Here is a 15,348-nt window from a genome sequence, read left to right on the forward strand (position 1 = left end):
TGTATGTATGTGTCCGTGCGTGCGTGTATGTATGTGTCCGTGCGTGTATGTATGTGTCCGTGCGTGTATGTATGTGTCCGTGAGTGTATGTATGTGTCCGTGAGTGTATGTATGTGTCCGTGAGTGTATGTATGTGTCCGTGCGTGTATGTATGTGTCCGTGCGTGTATGTATGTGTGAGAGAAAATGTGAGCATTTCTGACACAATGTTGAAAGAAACGGAAATGGAGTGTGATTCAAAGAGGACGCTGGGAAAAGACCGTGTGAACATGAGTACAGAACACCGTGTGTGTGTGTGTGTGTGTGTGTGTGTGTGTGTGTGTGTGTTTTACTCTGTAATGCAGCAGCAACAGTTATTGAGGACCATGATTCCTCTCCATTTCACACCAGTAGAGAAACCTCATGTTGCCTCACTGTGTGTCTCTCACCTGGGAGACCTCTTGGGATGTGTCAGGTATGACAAGGAATACCCCCAAATATTCCTCCAAAGCAGACAGACAGCTAACGGTAATGTCGTCACAGTACCTCATGCTACGGGCTTTAAAGATACAGTTCTTAGTGGCAATATACATTTTTTAACTTAACTAATGATATATGACCATTGATTCTTAAAGAATATCACTTCTAAATGCTTCATGAGCTTAGTTCAACTGTCGTACAGCGTCAGAACCCAAAATAGAATCTTGTTTACCTCTAAATGTTTGTAAATAACGTACATGTAAACACACACTGAATAGCCTCAAACCATAGCTAAAACTATCATTTTGATATCATGGATGGTCAATCATTGCATCCATAGCTCCGTTGATGAATTTGAAAGTAGTTACATTTCTCCAGGCCCATCCCTCAGCTTTAAGAGGAAGTAGTTACATTTCTCCAGGCCCATCCCTCAGCTTTAAGAGGAAGTAGTTACATTTCTCCAGCCCCATCCCTCAGCTTTAAGAGAAAGTAGTTACATTTCTCCAGCCCCATCCCTCAGCTTTAAGAGGAAGTAGTTACATTTCTCCAGCCCCATCCCTCAGCTTTAAGAGAAAGTAGTTACATTTCTCCAGCCCCATCCCTCAGCTTTAAGAGGAAGTAGTTACATTTCTCCAGCCCCATCCCTCAGCTTTAAGAGGAAGTAGTTACATTTCTCCAGCCCCATCCCTCAGCTTTAAGAGAAAGTAGTTACATTTCTCCAGCCCCATCCCTCAGCTTTAAGAGAAAGTAGTTACATTTCTCCAGCCCCATCCCTCAGCTTTAAGAGAAAGTAGTTACATTTCTCCAGCCCCATCCCTCAGCTTTAAGAGAAAGTAGTTACATTTCTCCAGCCCCATCCCTCAGCTTTAAGAGAAAGTAGTTACATTTCTCCAGCCCCATCCCTCAGCTTTAAGAGAAAGTAGTTACATTTCTCCAGCCCCATCCCTCAGCTTTAAGAGAAAGTAGTTACATTTCTCCAGCCCCATCCCTCAGCTTTAAGAGAAAGTAGTTACATTTCTCCAGCCCCATCCCTCAGCTTTAAGAGAAAGTAGTTACATTTCTCCAGCCCCATCCCTCAGCTTTAAGAGAAAGTAGTTACATTTCTCCAGCCCCATCCCTCAGCTTTAAGAGAAAGTAGTTACATTTCTCCAGCCCCATCCCTCAGCTTTAAGAGAAAGTAGTTACATTTCTCCAGCCCCATCCCTCAGCTTTAAGAGAAAGTAGTTACATTTCTCCAGCCCCATCCCTCAGCTTTAAGAGAAAGTAGTTACATTTCTCCAGCCCCATCCCTCAGCTTTAAGAGGCGACTTGACCCCTTTGTTATTGTTTCACTTATAGATGGAATCCTCAGTAGGGGAACAAGCACCACTGTTCGCTCCCACCACTTGTGTTGTGTTTATTTTGTTGACGAGCGGTCAGCAGTGTCGCGAAGGTGCTAAATGTGAAGTACATATTCTGTTCCATCGAGAGTGCACTGAAACACACGTATTTGTTGTGTTTATTTTGTTGACGAGCGGTCAGGAGTCAGGAGTGTCTGTTCCATTGAGAGAGCACTGAAACACACGTATTTGTTGTGTTTATTTTGTTGACGAGCGGTCAGGAGTCAGGAGTGTCTGTTCCATTGAGAGAGCACTGAAACACACGTATTTGTTGTGTTTATTTTGTTGACGAGCGGTCAGGAGTCAGGAGTGTCTGTTCCATTGAGAGAGCACTGAAACACACGTATTTGTTGTGTTTATTTTGTTGACGAGCGGTCAGGAGTCAGGAGTGTCTGTTCCATTGAGAGAGCACTGAAACACACGTATTTGTTGTGTTTATTTTGTTGACGAGCGGTCAGGAGTCAGGAGTGTCTGTTCCATTGAGAGAGCACTGAAACACACGTATTTGTTGTGTTTATTTTGTTGACGAGCGGTCAGGAGTCAGGAGTGTCTGTTCCATTGAGAGAGCACTGAAACACACGTATTTGTTGTGTTTATTTTGTTGACGAGCGGTCAGGAGTCAGGAGTGTCTGTTCCATTGAGAGAGCACTGAAACACACGTATTTGTTGTGTTTATTTTGTTGACGAGCGGTCAGGAGTCAGGAGTGTCTGTTCCATTGAGAGTGCACTGAAACACACGTATTTGTTGTGTTTATTTTGTTGACGAGCGTTCAGGAGTCAGGAGTGTCTGTTCCATTGAGAGAGCACTGAAACACACGTATTTGTTGTGTTTATTTTGTTGACGAGCGGTCAGGAGTCAGGAGTGTCTGTTCCATTGAGAGAGCACTGAAACACACGTATTTGTTGTGTTTATTTTGTTGACGAGCGGTCAGGAGTCAGGAGTGTCTGTTCCATTGAGAGAGCACTGAAACACACGTATTTGTTGTGTTTATTTGTTGACGAGCGGTCAGGAGTCAGGAGTGTCTGTTCCATTGAGAGAGCACTGAAACACACGTATTTGTTGTGTTTATTTTGTTGACGAGCGGGTCAGGAGTCAGGAGTGTCTGTTCCATTGAGAGAGCACTGAAACACACGTATTTGTTGTGTTTATTTTGTTGACGAGCGGTCAGGAGTCAGGAGTGTCTGTTCCATTGAGAGAGCACTGAAACACACGTATTTGTTGTGTTTATTTTGTTGACGAGCGGTCAGGAGTCAGGAGTGTCTGTTCCATTGAGAGAGCACTGAAACACACGTATTTGTTGTGTTTATTTTGTTGACGAGCGGTCAGGAGTCAGGAGTGTCTGTTCCATTGAGAGAGCACTGAAACACACGTATTTGTTGTGTTTATTTTGTTGACGAGCGGTCAGGAGTCAGGAGTGTCTGTTCCATTGAGAGTGCACTGAAACACACGTATTTGTTGTGTTTATTTTGTTGACGAGCGGTCAGGAGTCAGGAGTGTCTGTTCCATTGAGAGTGCACTGAAACACACGTATTTGTTGTGTTTATTTTGTTGACGAGCGTTCAGGAGTCAGGAGTGTCTGTTCCATTGAGAGAGCACTGAAACACACGTATTTGTTGTGTTTATTTTGTTGACGATGCGGTCAGGAGTCAGGAGTGTCTGTTCCATTGAGAGAGCACTGAAACACACGTATTTGTTGTGTTTATTTTGTTGACGAGCGGTCAGGAGTCAGGAGTGTCTGTTCCATTGAGAGAGCACTGAAACACACGTATTTGTTGTGTTTATTTTGTTGACGAGCGGTCAGGAGTCAGGAGTGTCTGTTCCATTGAGAGAGCACTGAAACACACGTATTTGTTGTGTTTATTTTGTTGACGAGCGGTCAGGAGTCAGGAGTGTCTGTTCCATTGAGAGAGCACTGAAACACACGTATTTGTTGTGTTTATTTTGTTGACGAGCGGTCAGGAGTCAGGAGTGTCTGTTCCATTGAGAGAGCACTGAAACACACGTATTTGTTGTGTTTATTTTGTTGACGAGCGGTCAGGAGTCAGGAGTGTCTGTTCCATTGAGAGAGCACTGAAACACACGTATTTGTTGTGTTTATTTTGTTGACGAGCGGTCAGGAGTCAGGAGTGTCTGTTCCATTGAGAGAGCACTGAAACACACGTATTTGTTGTGTTTATTTTGTTGACGAGCGGTCAGGAGTCAGGAGTGTCTGTTCCATTGAGAGAGCACTGAAACACACGTATTTGTTGTGTTTATTTTGTTGACGAGCGGTCAGGAGTCAGGAGTGTCTGTTCCATTGAGAGAGCACTGAAACACACGTATTTGTTGTGTTTATTTTGTTGACGAGCGGTCAGGAGTCAGGAGTGTCTGTTCCATTGAGAGAGCACTGAAACACACGTATTTGTTGTGTTTATTTTGTTGACGAGCGGTCAGGAGTCAGGAGTGTCTGTTCCATTGAGAGAGCACTGAAACACACGTATTTGTTGTGTTTATTTTGTTGACGAGCGGTCAGGAGTCAGGAGTGTCTGTTCCATTGAGAGTGCACTGAAACACACGTATTTGTTGTGTTTATTTGTTGACGAGCGTTCAGGAGTCAGGAGTGTCTGTTCCATTGAGAGAGCACTGAAACACACGTATTTGTTGTGTTTATTTTGTTGACGAGCGGTCAGGAGTCAGGAGTGTCTGTTCCATTGAGAGAGCACTGAAACACACGTATTTGTTGTGTTTATTTTGTTGACGAGCGGTCAGGAGTCAGGAGTGTCTGTTCCATTGAGAGAGCACTGAAACACACGTATTTGTTGTGTTTATTTTGTTGACGAGCGGTCAGGAGTCAGGAGTGTCTGTTCCATTGAGAGAGCACTGAAACACACGTATTTGTTGTGTTTATTTTGTTGACGAGCGGTCAGGAGTCAGGAGTGTCTGTTCCATTGAGAGAGCACTGAAACACACGTATTTGTTGTGTTTATTTTGTTGACGAGCGGTCAGGAGTCAGGAGTGTCTGTTCCATTGAGAGAGCACTGAAACACACGTATTTGTTGTGTTTATTTTGTTGACGAGCGGTCAGGAGTCAGGAGTGTCTGTTCCATTGAGAGAGCACTGAAACACACGTATTTGTTGTGTTTATTTTGTTGACGAGCGGTCAGGAGTCAGGAGTGTCTGTTCCATTGAGAGAGCACTGAAACACACGTATTTGTTGTGTTTATTTTGTTGACGAGCGGTCAGGAGTCAGGAGTGTCTGTTCCATTGAGAGAGCACTGAAACACACGTATTTGTTGTGTTTATTTTGTTGACGAGCGGTCAGGAGTCAGGAGTGTCTGTTCCATTGAGAGAGCACTGAAACACACGTATTTGTTGTGTTTATTTTGTTGACGAGCGGTCAGGAGTCAGGAGTGTCTGTTCCATTGAGAGAGCACTGAAACACACGTATTTGTTGTGTTTATTTTGTTGACGAGCGGTCAGGAGTCAGGAGTGTCTGTTCCATTGAGAGAGCACTGAAACACACGTATTTGTTGTGTTTATTTTGTTGACGAGCGGTCAGGAGTCAGGAGTGTCTGTTCCATTGAGAGAGCACTGAAACACACGTATTTGTTGTGTTTATTTTGTTGACGAGCGGTCAGGAGTCAGGAGTGTCTGTTCCATTGAGAGAGCACTGAAACACACGTATTTGTTGTGTTTATTTTGTTGACGAGCGGTCAGGAGTCAGGAGTGTCTGTTCCATTGAGAGAGCACTGAAACACACGTATTTGTTGTGTTTATTTTGTTGACGAGCGGTCAGGAGTCAGGAGTGTCTGTTCCATTGAGAGAGCACTGAAACACACGTATTTGTTGTGTTTATTTTGTTGACGAGCGGTCAGGAGTCAGGAGTGTCTGTTCCATTGAGAGAGCACTGAAACACACGTATTTGTTGTGTTTATTTTGTTGACGAGCGGTCAGGAGTCAGGAGTGTCTGTTCCATTGAGAGAGCACTGAAACACACGTATTTGTTGTGTTTATTTTGTTGACGAGCGGTCAGGAGTCAGGAGTGTCTGTTCCATTGAGAGAGCACTGAAACACACGTATTTGTTGTGTTTATTTTGTTGACGAGCGGTCAGGAGTCAGGAGTGTCTGTTCCATTGAGAGAGCACTGAAACACACGTATTTGTTGTGTTTATTTTGTTGACGAGCGGTCAGGAGTCAGGAGTGTCTGTTCCATTGAGAGAGCACTGAAACACACGTATTTGTTGTGTTTATTTTGTTGACGAGCGGTCAGGAGTCAGGAGTGTCTGTTCCATTGAGAGAGCACTGAAACACACGTATTTGTTGTGTTTATTTGTTGACGAGCGGTCAGGAGTCAGGAGTGTCTGTTCCATTGAGAGAGCACTGAAACACACGTATTTGTTGTGTTTATTTTGTTGACGAGCGGTCAGGAGTCAGGAGTGTCTGTTCCATTGAGAGAGCACTGAAACACACGTATTTGTTGTGTTTATTTTGTTGACGAGCGGTCAGGAGTCAGGAGTGTCTGTTCCATTGAGAGACCACTGAAACACACGTATTTGTTGTGTTTATTTTGTTGACGAGCGGTCAGGAGTCAGGAGTGTCTGTTCCATTGAGAGAGCACTGAAACACACGTATTTGTTGTTGTAACATCCCAAACGTAAGTGGCAGTTTCTAGCTTTAAAAATGAACACTTCTGTTCATGTTAATGCTTCTGTATGTATTCTTAAGTGTCCATAGTATCCTATAGAGAATTGAAGAACCCTGGTTCATAGTACATTGACAGCTCTTCAGTATATACAGTAGCTTTACAGCCATAAAGCCCAGCTATAGACCCCACTGGGGTGAATTGAGTTACCATAAAGCCCAGCTATAGACCCCACTGGGGTGAATTGAGTTACCATAAAGCCCAGCTATAGACCCCACTGGGGTGAATTGAGTTACCATAAAGCCCAGCTATAGACCCCACTGGGGTGAATTGAGTTACCATAAAGCCCAGCTATAGACCCCACTGGGTGAATTGAGTTACCATAAAGCCCAGCTATAGACCCCACTGGGGTGAATTGAGTTACCATAAAGCCCAGCTATAGACCCCCACTGGGGTTTATTGAGTTACCATAAAGCCCAGCTATAGACCCCACTGGGGTGAATTGAGTTACCATAAAGCCCAGCTATAGACCCCACTGGGGTGAATTGAGTTACCATAAAGCCCAGCTATAGACCCCACTGGGGTGAATTGAGTTACCATAAAGCCCAGCTATAGACCCCACTGGGGTGAATTGAGTTACCATAAAGCCCAGCTATAGGCCCCACTGGGGTGAATTGAGACAGCCATAAAGCCCAGCTATAGACCCCACTGGGGTGAATTGAGACAGCCATAAAGCCCAGCTATAGACCCCACTGGGGTGAATTGAGACAGCCATAAAGCCCAGCTATAGACCCCACTGGGGTGAATTGAGACAGCCATAAAGCCCAGCTATAGACCCCACTGGGGTGAATTGAGACAGCCATAAAGCCCAGCTATAGGCCCCACTGGGGTGAATTGAGTTACCATAAAGCCCAGCTATAGACCCCACTGGGGTGAATTGAGTTACCATAAAGCCCAGCTATAGGCCCCACTGGGGTGAATTGAGTTACCATAAAGCCCAGCTATAGACCCCACTGGGGTTTATTGAGTTACCATAAAGCCCAGCTATAGACCCCACTGGGGTGAATTGAGTTACCATAAAGCCCAGCTATAGGCCCCACTGGGGTGAATTGAGTTACCATAAAGCCCAGCTATAGACCCCACTGCGGTGAATTGAGTTACCATAAAGCCCAGCTATAGACCCCACTGCGGTGAATTGAGTTACCATAAAGCCCAGCTATAGACCCCACTGGGGTTTATTGAGACAGCCATAAAGCCCAGCTATAGGCCCCACTGGGGTGAATTGAGTTACCATAAAGCCCAGCTATAGACCCCACTGCGGTGAATTGAGTTACCATAAAGCCCAGCTATAGACCCCACTGGGGTGAATTGAGACAGCCATAAAGCCCAGCTATAGACCCCACTGGGGTGAATTGAGACAGCCATAAAGCCCAGCTATAGACCCCACTGGGGTGAATTGAGACAGCCATAAAGCCCAGCTATAGACCCCACTGGGGTGAATTGAGTTACCATAAAGCCCAGCTATAGACCCCACTGGGGTGAATTGAGACAGCCATAAAGCCCAGCTATAGACCCCACTGGGGTGAATTGAGACAGCCATAAAGCCCAGCTATAGACCCCACTGGGGTGAATTGAGTTCCCATAAAGCCCAGCTATAGACCCCACTGGGGTGAATTGAGTTACCATAAAGCCCAGCTATAGACCCCACTGGGGTGAATTGAGTTACCATAAAGCCCAGCTATAGACCCCACTGGGGTTTATTGAGTTACCATAAAGCCCAGCTATAGACCCCACTAGGGTGAATTGAGTTCCCATAAAGCCCAGCTATAGACCCCACTGGGGTGAATTGAGTTACCATAAAGCCCAGCTATAGACCCCACTGGGGTGAATTGAGTTACCATAAAGCCCATCTCCTTACCTTGATTTTAAAGTCCAGTTGGGAGTTGATGGTGTACATCATCTCTGTTCTCTCCATGGTACGGGCCCCTTCGTTACACTTACGCACCACCTAACACACACACACGCATGGAAACACATGTACAGTTACATGCAGGCTCACATACATAGACCACAGGGAAACACAGGCTCTTTGTTGAGCTCATGTTGAGATGGGCTTTGACCTGGCATCATTTTGGGTTTGACCCCTAGTTGACCTCTTACCTTGCTGACTGATTGGAGGGCTTTCTTACAGGTCTCATACTGGGCAGAGTCCTTAGGAGCCTTCTGACAAATGACCTGGAACAGAGAAAGGGGTCAGGGGTCGCAGATCACACACACACACACACACACACACACACACACAGGCTGGGACCCAGGACAGTGTGTACTTTATCAAATGTAATAAAGTCTACTGTGTACACATAGTATGATGAAGAAAGGCTGTGTGAGACCAGCGAGGGTTAACCACTTCGTTAATCCTGGGAGAGGCTTCCAGAACACATCTCTCACGCTGCTGTCACGCACACGCACACACACACATACAGCGGTTGGAAGCATTAACTGTAAACAAAACTTTCTCAGGACTCAAAAGCCTCCTACTTCATGGGCTAATATCCAACCTTAAACCTCAGACTCAAGGGAACAACTAAAATAGAGAACTAGAGAGAAGAGCAGAGAGATAGAACTGTAAGAGAAGCTACCAACATCAGTCATTCTCATTCCACAACAGGCTATTATAAATGTAGGCTACTACAGTAGATGGTCTATTATAAATGTAGGCTACTACAGTAGATGGTCTATTATAAATGTAGGCTACTACAGTAGATGGTCTATTATAAATGTAGGCTACTACAGTAGATGGTCTATTATAAATGAAGGCTACTACAGTAGATGGTCTATTATAAATGAAGGCTACTACAGTAGATGGTCTATTATAAATGAAGGCTACTACAGTAGATGGTCTATTATAAATGAAGGCTACTACAGTAGATGGTCTATTATAAATGAAGGCTACTACAGTAGATGGTCTATTATAAATGAAGGCTACTACAGTAGATGGTCTATTATAAATGAAGGCTACTACAGTAGATGGTCTATTATAAATGAAGGCTACTACAGTAGATGGTCTATTATAAATGAAGGCTACTACAGTAGATGGTCTATTATAAATGAAGGCTACTACAGTAGATGGTCTATTATAAATGAAGGCTACTACAGTAGATGGTCTATTATAAATGAAGGCTACTACAGTAGATGGTCTATTATAAATGAAGGCTACTACAGTAGATGGTCTATTATAAATGAAGGCTACTACAGTAGATGGTCTATTATAATGAAGGCTACTACAGTAGATGTTCTATTATAAATGTAGGCTACTACAGTAGATGGTCTATTATAAATGTAGGCTACTACAGTAGATGGTCTATTATAAATGTAGGCTACTACAGTAGATGGTCTATTATAAGTGTAGGCTACTACAGTAGATGTTCTATTATAAATGAAGGCTACTACAGTAGATGTTCTATTATAAATGAAGGCTACTACAGTAGATGGTCTATTATAAATGTAGGCTACTACAGTAGATGGTCTATTATAAATGTAGGCTACTACAGTAGATGTTCTATTATAAATGTAGGCTACTACAGTAGATGTTCTATTATAAATGTAGGCTACTACAGTAGATGGTCTATTATAAATGAAGGCTACTACAGTAGATGGTCTATTATAAATGAAGGCTACTACAGTAGATGGTCTATTATAAATGAAGGCTACTACAGTAGATGGTCTATTATAAATGAAGGCTACTACAGTAGATGGTCTATTATAAATGAAGGCTACTACAGTAGATGTTCTATTATAAATGAAGGCTACTACAGTAGATGGTCTATTATAAATGAAGGCTACTACAGTAGATGGTCTATTATAAATGTAGGCTACTACAGTAGATGGTCTATTATAAATGAAGGCTACTACAGTAGATGGTCTATTATAAATGTAGGCTACTACAGTAGATGGTCTATTATAAATGTAGGCTACTACAGTAGATGGTCTATTATAAATGTAGGCTACTACAGTAGATGGTCTATTATAAATGAAGGCTACTACAGTAGATGGTCTATTTTAATGTAGGCTACTACAGTAGATGGTCTATTATAAATGAAGGCTACTACAGTAGATGGTCTATTATAAATGTAGGCTACTACAGTAGATGGTCTATTATAAATGAAGGCTACTACAGTAGATGTTCTATTATAAATGAAGGCTACTACAGTAGATGGGGGAGAGGAGAGGGGGAGAGAGGGGAGGGGGGGAGAGGAGAGGGGGAGAGAGGAGGGGGGAGAGAGAGGAGAGAGAGGAGAGAGGGGGAGAGAGGGAGAGAGAGGAGAGTGGGAGAGAGAGGAGAGAGAGAGGAGAGGGGGAGAGAGGAGAGGGGGAGGGAGGAGAGGGGGAGGGAGGAGAGAGGGGGAGGGAGAGGAGAGGGGGAGGGAGAGGAGAGGGGGAGAGAGGAGAGGGGGAGAGAGAAGAGAGGGGGAGAGAGAAGAGAGGGAGAGGAGAGGGGGAGGGAGAGGAGAGAGGGAGGGAGAGGAGAGGGGGAGGGAGAGGAGAGGGGAGAGGAGAGGAGAGAGGAGAGGAGAGAGGAGAGAGAATAGAGGGGGAGAGAGGAGAGGGGAGAGGAGAGGGGAGAGGAGAGGAGAGAGGAGAGGAGAGAGGAGAGGAGAGAGGAGAGGAGAGAGAATAGAGGGGGAGAGAGGAGAGGGGGAGAGAGGAGAGTGGGAGGGAGGAGAGGAGAGAGAGAAAGGACTAACAGTGTGAGAAGGAAAGTAATAGAAATAATAAACGCGTGAGAGAGGGATGAGAGAATGAAGGGGGAGGGAGAGGAGAGGGGGAGGGAGAGGAGAGGGGGAGGGAGAGAGGAAACAAGAGGCTGGTTTAGTGTAATCAAATCTTCAGTGTTACGTAAGAGACAAAGTCCTTCAGAGAGTGAGACAATCATAAACAGACAAGGTGTGTGTGTGTGTTTCTGCATGGTTATATACAGTACATTCAGACAGTATTCTGACCCCTTGACCTTTTCACACATTTTGTTGCCTTATTGTAAAATGTATTATATTGCTTGTTCCCCCTCATCAATCTACACACAATACCTCATAATAACAAAGCAATAACCATGTTTTTAGAATTGGTCACCTCCCTCACCAAGGCCCATCTCCCCGATTGTTCAGTTTGGCGGGTGGCCAGCTCCAGGAAGAGTCTTGGTGGTTCCAAACTTCTTCCATTTAAGAATGATGGAGGCCACTGTGTTCTTGGGGACCTTCAATGCTGCAGAAATGTTTTGGTACCCTTCCCCAGATCTGTGCCTCGACAAAATCCTGTCTCGGAGCTCTACGGACAATTCCTTCGTCCCCATGGCTTGGTTTCTGTTCTGACATGCACTGTCAACTGGGGGAGCTTATATAGACAGGTGTGTGCCTTTCCAAATCATGTCCAATCAAATGAATTTACCACAGGTGGACTCCAATCAAGTTGTAGAAACATCTCTATTACGATCAATGGAAACAGAATGTAGCTGAGCTCAATTTCAAGGCTCATAGCAAAGGTTCTGAATGCTTACATAAGGTATCTGTTTTTTTATTTTTAATACATTTGCAAAGTGCCCAGTATGAGTGTCCAGTATGAGTGTTAAATGAGCGTCCAGTATATGAGTGTTAGATGAGTGTCCAGTATATGAGTGTTAGATGAGTGTCCAGTATATGAGTGTTAGATGAGTGTCCAGTATATGAGTGTCCAGTATATGAGTGTTAGATGAGTGTCCAGTATATGAGTGTTAGATGAGTGTCCAGTATATGAGTGTTAGATGAGTGTCCAGTATATGAGTGTTAGATGAGTGTCCAGTATATGTGTGTCCAGTATATGAGTGTTAAATGAGTGTCCAGTATATGAGTGTCCTGTAATTGAGTGTTATATGAGTGTCCAGTATATGAGTGTCCAGTATATGAGTGTGTTAGATGTGTGTCCAGTATACGAGTGTCCAGTATACGAGTGTCCAGCATATGTGTGTCCAGTATACGAGTGTTAAATGAGCGTACCATATATGAGTGCCCAGTATGAGTGTTAGATGAGTGTCCAGTAGATGAGTGTCCAGTATATGAGTGTGTTAGATGTGTGTCCAGTATATGAGTGTGTTAGATGTGTGTCCAGTATACGAGTGTCCAGCATACGAGTGTCCAGCATACGAGTGTCCAGCATACGAGTGTCCAGCATATGAGTGTCCAGCATATGAGTGTGTTAGATGTGTGTCCAGTGTATGAGTGTCCAGCAAATGAGTGTCCAGCATATGAGTGTCCAGCATATGAGTGTGTTAGATGAGCGTCCAGTGAACGACTGTCCAGTATATGAGTGTGTTAGATGAGTGTCCAGCATATGAGTGTCCAGCATATGAGTGTCCAGTATCCAGTATACGAGTGTCCAGTATCCAGTATATGAGTGTGTTAGATGTGTGTCCAGCATATGAGTGTCCAGCATATGAGTGTGTTAGATGAGTGTCCAGTATATGAGTGTCCAGTGTATGAGTGTGTTAGATGTGCGTCCAGTGTATGACTGTCCAGTGTATGAGTGTCCAGTGTATGAGTGTGTTAGATGAGTGTCCAGTGTATGAGTGTGTTAGATGTGCGTCCAGTGTATGACTGTCCAGTGTATGAGTGTGTTAGATGAGTGTCCAGTATATGAGTGTCCAGTGTATGAGTGTGTTAGATGAGTGTCCAGTGTATGAGTGTGTTAGATGAGTGTCCAGTGTATGAGTGTTGTCTTACGTCCATCAGCAGAGGCAGGCGTGTGACTCTCTGCATCGGCAGGATCAGGAAGGAGATCATTGGGAGGTTCCTGCAGTCTGGGTGGCCCTCAATACGAGTCAACACCTCCTTAAACACTGGACTCTTACTACTACTGCGACACACAGACACAGAGACATAGAAAGAGACAGGCAGACATGTAGGCACAGTGAGACAGACAGAGAGAGAGACAGGCAGACATGTAGACACAGTGAGAAAGACAGAGAGCGAGACAGGCAGACACAGTGAGACAGACAGAGAGAGACAGGCAGAGAGGTAGACAGTAAGACAGACAGAGCGAGAAAGGCAGACAGTGAGACAGACAGAGAGAGAGAGACAGGCAGACATGTAGGCACAGTGAGACAGACAGAGAGAGAGACAGGCAGACATGTAGACACAGTGAGACAGACAGAGAGCGAGACAGGCAGACACAGTGAGACAGACAGAGAGAGACAGGCAGAGAGGTAGACAGTAAGACAGACAGAGCGAGAAAGGCAGACAGTGAGACAGACAGAGAGAGAGAGACAGGCAGACAGACAGAGAGAGAGACAGGTAGACACAGTGAGACAGACAGAGAGAGACAGGCAGACACAGTGAGACAGAGAGAGACAGAGGTCAGTCATCAGTCACAGTTCAAAGTTGACTTGTGTGTGCACGCATGCGTGTGTGTGTGTGTGTGTACTCACACTAGCCTCTGTAGGGTCCTCTGCTGATAAACCTCATTGGAGCAGTAGGTGATGTAGGGGTCAAAGTTGGACTGGGCGTGTCTGAACACAATGTCACTGATGTCATCTATAACAACATTCTGCTGGTGTATATCCTCTAACTCTTTAAAGAACCTAACGAGAGATGGAGAGAAAGAGACAGAGAGAGACAGAGAGAGAGAGAGAGAGAGAGAGAGAGAGAGAGAGAGAGAGAGAGAGAGACAGAGAGAGACAGAGAGAGAGAGAGAGAGAGAGAGAGAGAGAGAGAGAGAGACAGAGAGACAGACAGAGAGAGAGAGAGAGAGAGAGAGAGAGAGAGAGAGAGAGAGAGAGAGAGAGAGAGACAGAAAGAGAGAGAGACAGAAAGAGAGAGAGACAGAAAGAGAGAGAGAGAAAGACAGAAAGAGAGACAGAGACAAAGACAGAGAGACAAAGAGAGAGACAAAGACAGAGAAAGGAGAGAGATAAAGTAGAAGATGAAGGTGGGGAGAGAAATAGGTTGAGTTTTGTTAAGGCTTTGTGCAATCAGAGGTTTATTCTCATCTACACACAGAGATCAGTGGGAAATCAACAAACACACTAGTCAAACTCATTCCATGGAGGGCCTAGTGCATGCTGGTTAGTCCTTTCAGTTAGGACCTAGACCACCAGGTGAGGGGAGTTCCTTACTAATTAGTGACATTAATTCAGCAATCAAGTCTAATGGAGGAGTGAAAACCTGCAGACACTCAGCTCCGTAGAATGAGTTGGATACCTGATCTAGAGCAGTGCTTTATAAACATAGTTTTTTAAGGAAGTCAGTCCAGCTTTAAACTTACTCTTGAAAGTTGTAATAGTAGAACGCATGGCAAAATGTATAGAATTGCACAAAAATTTGCTTTAAAACTGGAAAATGTTCTCTGGATGATCTGCCTGTTTTCGTCATCTCATACACTCTCACAAACACACGTACAAAGGCAGGAAGTGTCTCTGACACCTGTCCCAGCCTCGCCACATCATCACAGGAGAGAAACTCCCAGACTGCCTAAATTAGCTCAGGGGAACCGTTAGCAGGTAACACACAGGGCTTCCACTTCCTGTCGGCCAGGGGCAGATGGCCTCTTTAACGACAGACCTGGTCTCCACGGTGATACACAGGAAACTGTCCTCCATCCACAGGAAGTTGACCTCAACCAGTTAGCCCTCGTTTCAACTCATCTGCAGATACACCTATAGTGACCTACCCCATACACTGACAGTTCACACACACCATAGGCATCTGAAATCATTTCACTATTCAAATAATACCATGACATTTTATCGGATATCCGGATCATCGAAATACATGCGGAAAAAAATGTAATAACATGGTTTAAACTTGGGCACTTGCTGCGCAGCCTGCCCTGCACGCGGACTGGGGAGGAGGCCGGGGAGGGAGC

At 44.6% G+C, this 15,348-nt stretch overlaps 1 protein-coding gene across 1 annotated transcript in view; it reads right to left on the reverse strand.

Annotated features, from left to right (window-relative positions):
* Positions 1–15,348, reverse strand: part of LOC115163920 (rho guanine nucleotide exchange factor 26-like) — a 46,666-nt gene that overhangs the window by 12,747 nt on the left and 18,571 nt on the right. The window contains exons 6-9 of the mRNA XM_029716114.1: positions 13,913–14,065; positions 13,209–13,341; positions 8,620–8,694; positions 8,378–8,467 (exon numbers count right to left, since the gene is read on the reverse strand). Coding sequence (XP_029571974.1) covers positions 8,378–8,467; positions 8,620–8,694; positions 13,209–13,341; positions 13,913–14,065 — 451 coding nt within the window. The remainder of the gene's footprint in view (positions 1–8,377; positions 8,468–8,619; positions 8,695–13,208; positions 13,342–13,912; positions 14,066–15,348) is intronic.

Source organism: Salmo trutta, chromosome 26, assembly GCF_901001165.1.
Source record: "Salmo trutta chromosome 26, fSalTru1.1, whole genome shotgun sequence".
In the NCBI taxonomy this organism is placed as follows: Eukaryota; Metazoa; Chordata; class Actinopteri; order Salmoniformes; family Salmonidae; genus Salmo; species Salmo trutta.